Here is a 4,625-nt window from a genome sequence, read left to right as displayed (position 1 = left end):
ACTGGAGGCCATGTCACTGCCTTCTCAACAACTGGAGGCCATGTCACAGCCTTCTCAACTACTGGAGGCCATGTCACAGCCTTCTCAACAACTGGAGGTGATGTCACTGCCTATTCAACAACTGGAGGCCATGTCACTGCCTTCTCAACAACTGGAGTCGATGTCACTGCCTACTCAACAACTGGAGGTGATGTCACTGCCTACTCAAGTGTCTGGCGTCGCTTACTCTGTCGTTTTTTTTCCCTTTGGAGCTCATTGACATACTGGCGAGTGATAGTCACGTAAATGATTTCAGTCGCTCTAGTGGGAAAGACACAGCCTCTGAGCTTTTGAATTTGTCAAAAGTACCAATTTTAATCTACATGAAAGTTTTTAAATTGTGTAAAAAAGACAAGTAACACCAGTTATGATAAATAATCAACATCTCATCTTTTTCTGAAAATCATTGTCATATCTGAAGCACGTTTGAGTGAGAGGCTGCAGCAAGACGGGCAGTCTCAGGGACAAAACACCCTCATCAACCTCCACTTTTACCTCCCACCCCCGCAGAACTCCCTCCTCCTTTCTGACGGAGGCTTCAAGTTATTTGTCAAGTGCCAAAACATCTACAGGAAAAGAAGAAGAAAAAGACGCAGAAGTTAAGAAAGTCACAGCCAGAGCGGGAGGGAGTCATGAGGTTTGAGAGATTTGTGACATTTGGGTTTTATAGTTAGGATGTAGTTTAGTGTTTAGTTTAATCAGTTTTAGTATTTGAGTCAAAACATTGAAAATATTTTTGAACATGAGGAGGATGGAGCTGCAGACCCATAGGAGGATGGAACCGCCAAGTCAGAACCTCTCGGACTGAGAAGAGGATCATGAAGGAGAAAAACAGTTATAGTCAGACAGAGAGGACTTTGTTGATAAAGATGATGATCAAAACTCGTTTTTAAAGAGGAAACGGAGGAAGAACGGACCAGGCCCTGCGAAGAGATGGGGGTACAGAACCCCTGTAACTGGCCCAACAGAACCAAGCATCAGTTCTGAGCTCTGGAGAACACAGGAGGATATGGATGTTGATCCAGAGGGCGGACTAATGGAGGAAAATACACTTTTGTTTTGTTTTTTCTAGCGTAAAATAAATGTTTTGCCAGTTAAAAAAATAACTGTGGTGTAGAGTTTTTAAACAAAAAAATTCTTAAAGCATTAAAACAAACAAACAAAAAAACATTTAAATTATATATTTTTATTTCAAGCTAAGACAGATTAAAAAAAAACTGACTACTCGATAGTATTTTGTGAAAAAATATTTAGAGTAGCATTTATAAGCATTTAAATGAGGTGGTTGATTTTACCCTGAGGAACATGAACAGTCAAAGTTAAAGGTTAAAATCGTCTTATTCAAATGTTCACAATATGAAGCTTTAGATGTTGTTCAGGTTTCATGATGCGTCTGTAGTTTGAGAAAACAAAGTGAAGTTTTTGAGCTGCATGCATTCAGCTGGGACTGCTGCAAGATAAAGAATAAAGATAAATTAATTGTGAAATAGTTCTTTATTAGATTCTTGAATGTTATCTCGCTCTACAACATTGATTGAAGCTGTTGCTGATTATGACGTCATAACTCTTTTCATGTCTGTGATGCTGGTGAGACATCTTCATCAGTGATCAGAGTTTGAACAGTCTGCGTTCAGCAACATTTCACCAACAGAACATCTGTGCTGATGTTGGAAATGACCCATCAGCCTCCTACTCAGAAGGCTGAATGCATGTTTGTATCTAGTGACCAACCTATCTATCCATCTATAACAAACTGACCGTTCAAACTTGACAGCCATGATGACGACGTCTCCATCCATTACAGGTCTGTTGGGCTGACTGCTTCTTTGCATGGTGTCTCTCCTGGCCTGCAGCTTGTCCTGAGTCTGCTGGTAAAACTCCTGCAGCCCGTACGCCTCACTGCAGCACAGGCACCAACTCTCACCACATCACGCTAAACTGCAGCACAAAAAGAAAACTTCCTGTTCCACATTCATACCTGATGTCAGCGTTTGTCTGAGCCGCCTGCACCTGCTTTCCCAGTGGAGATTCCACCTTGTCTCTCAGCATCTGACACAGGCAGTACTTCGTGTTAAAGGCGTGGTTATCGTATCGAAAAGCCTGAGGACAACAGCAAACACAAACACGTTACTCTGATGCCGTCAGTAAACAGGACTGTGCAGATTTAGACCCGTCCAGTCTGAAGTATTCCACTCTGTGGATCAAAAACTTCTAAAAAATACAAAAATAAATGCCTTTTTCATAATAATCACAGATGTTCCACAATAATCTTTTTAGACATTGTTTTATTTTCTACTTTTATAAGTGTCTATGTCATAAAGACTTCCTGTGGTAAAGATTTTCTAGTACACGTTGTATTACTTTCTATAAAAACTCTCGTCATAAAGACACGGTACTTCAACCCATCAGACCGTGAAGACTCCTCGTAACAAAGTCTAACACAAACGCAGTGACAGAGACTAAAATACTCTGTAATGAAGACACTCTGATGTAGATTATGCAACAAATTCATGAAATACTTTGTATAAAAACTTTGTGATGAACACAAAGTTTTTCTGTCAAACATTTGATATCAAAAAGACCACGATATAAATACTTTGTAATGAAGACTATAATCACTTTGCAGTAAAATTGTTATAACAACGCTGTAACCGACTGAGACCCTCTGTAATAAATACTCTATTATGATAACCCTCTGTAATCAAGAGTACCACATACGGCACATTATACGCCCAACGACAAAATATTAACAGTAATCTATAGCAATGGCCTGGACAAGTACAAGACCTTGTATAATATTTGACCTTGATTTATGACCTTGACATAAGAGCTGAGATAATGAAAAGTGTATGCGACACTGTCTAGTATTGATAAAAATTTATTTTTTGTTAAATTATCTTGAGCTGATTTGAAGTTATGGACGGCACAAGCAAAGACCTTGTATAGCATTTGACCTTGATTTGTGATTTGACCTTGAAGCCTGGGTGAAGATTTTGTGCCATGCCGTGTAGAAGTGGTACAAATTTGCATAAAGTTTTGGCAAATCAGCTGAAGTGGATCCGAGGTTTAGGGCGGGACAAGCAAAAACCTTGTTTTGGCCGACTTTGACCTTGACAGCGGAGTTGTTTACATGTTGTCCTACGGTTCTACCACGTCTGTTTTTGTTTGCTGTTGTTGCTTCTTGGCCAGGTCATCACTGAAAATGAGAATTTATTCTCAAATATCTAACCAGGTTAAATAAAGGTCAAATAAATAAATACAACAGGAAGATAATTTGGGTCATAAAAGCTCAAAAAGCAAACCGGCAGACATGGTTGCTCTTAAGTACGATTTTATTCTGATGGGTTAAAGATCTGGAGGCAAAACGAGCAACGTAAGAGAATTTTCAGAGAGTTTTTTTTAAACGTGAGCGATAATTCTGGTCGTCTTTTGCTGCTGGCTGATTGAATCCTGGTTGAATCCCGATGAAACAAGAGGTTTGTGGAGTCGGAGCTCTCAGACATGCTGGTTGTGCACGAGCCGTGGGGTGAACAGAGGAGACACAGTTTGGTGGTCACGCCATTTTGTGCAGTTTGTTTACTTGTTGATTCAACCGCTTGTAGTTTTAACCGTGTTTGGTGATCGTGGAAATTACTTTTTATGATGGTTTAGCCAAGATCCCGACACTTCTGTGGATGCACACGTTTACGTTTAACTGAGAGAACTCACGTTAACGAAGGTAGAAAGCAGGAAATGCAATTCTGTTTGGGGCTTAAGAGATGAATAAACGATCTGTGTCATGGTCTTTGACAGAAAACCCGTCTGATAAGGACTCTAATCAAAGGTTTCAATAATAAACACTGTTAAAGCCTTAAACCACTCATCACACACTTTATTGTAGATTCTGAAACACACGGTAATATGTTGTTTTAAAGGCCCCGAGTAATAAAGACTCACATATTTTAAGTAATCCTCCATGACCTTCTCCACAAGCAGCGGTCCGTCGCTGCTGAACACTGATGCATTCCACATGGCAGCACGGGCCACCATGACCGAGGAGGCTCCGGTTGTCTTTCTGAAGGTTTCGATGTCGCTGTACGTTCTGACCAGATCCAAAGAACCTCCACTGCAAGACAGACATGAACTCACCACTTACGCCAACACTGACGCTCACCCCTTAGGGTGGAAAAATAATAATCATCCAGATTTTAGAACACTTTTCACACCGTAGACCATCAAACTTATAATGCACTCTCCATCTTTACATACCCACAATTCATATAGAAAAGATAAAAATGAAAATACGCAAGCACATTCCTCCTTCATAAAACTAATAAACACACATAACACGCAATATAAAAGTGATAAAAAATCATTTTGTACCAAAAACTGAAGAGAAAATTTAAAAAAATTAATTTTAGTGTTTGACACAAAACCAAAATCAATAATAAGACCCGAAACAAAAAATGTTTCGAACAATCAGTCCCCAGGGCGTCAAGGGTAGGGGTCGACACAGCCCCCACACTTCTCATGTCCCGAGACATTCAGTAGATGTTTCAGAGTTCAGGTAGTTGAACCAACAGGTCACAAGAACATTTAAACAAGTA

At 39.9% G+C, this 4,625-nt stretch overlaps 1 protein-coding gene across 1 annotated transcript in view; it reads right to left on the bottom strand.

Annotated features, from left to right (window-relative positions):
• The window catches only part of dus2 (dihydrouridine synthase 2), a 24,486-nt gene that overhangs the window by 12,203 nt on the left and 7,658 nt on the right, over positions 1 to 4,625 (bottom strand). The window contains exons 9-12 of the mRNA XM_037683073.1: positions 4,332 to 4,348; positions 3,976 to 4,144; positions 2,018 to 2,139; positions 1,798 to 1,938 (exon numbers count right to left, since the gene is read on the bottom strand). Coding sequence (XP_037539001.1) covers positions 1,798 to 1,938; positions 2,018 to 2,139; positions 3,976 to 4,144; positions 4,332 to 4,348 — 449 coding nt within the window. The remainder of the gene's footprint in view (positions 1 to 1,797; positions 1,939 to 2,017; positions 2,140 to 3,975; positions 4,145 to 4,331; positions 4,349 to 4,625) is intronic.

The sequence above is a fragment of the Nematolebias whitei genome, chromosome 10 (assembly GCF_014905685.2).
Source record: "Nematolebias whitei isolate Nwh7 chromosome 10, NemWhi1, whole genome shotgun sequence".
Classification (NCBI taxonomy): Eukaryota; Metazoa; Chordata; class Actinopteri; order Cyprinodontiformes; family Rivulidae; genus Nematolebias; species Nematolebias whitei.
Note: the sequence above shows the minus strand (reverse complement) of the source record. Positions and strands in the feature narration are given on the sequence as shown.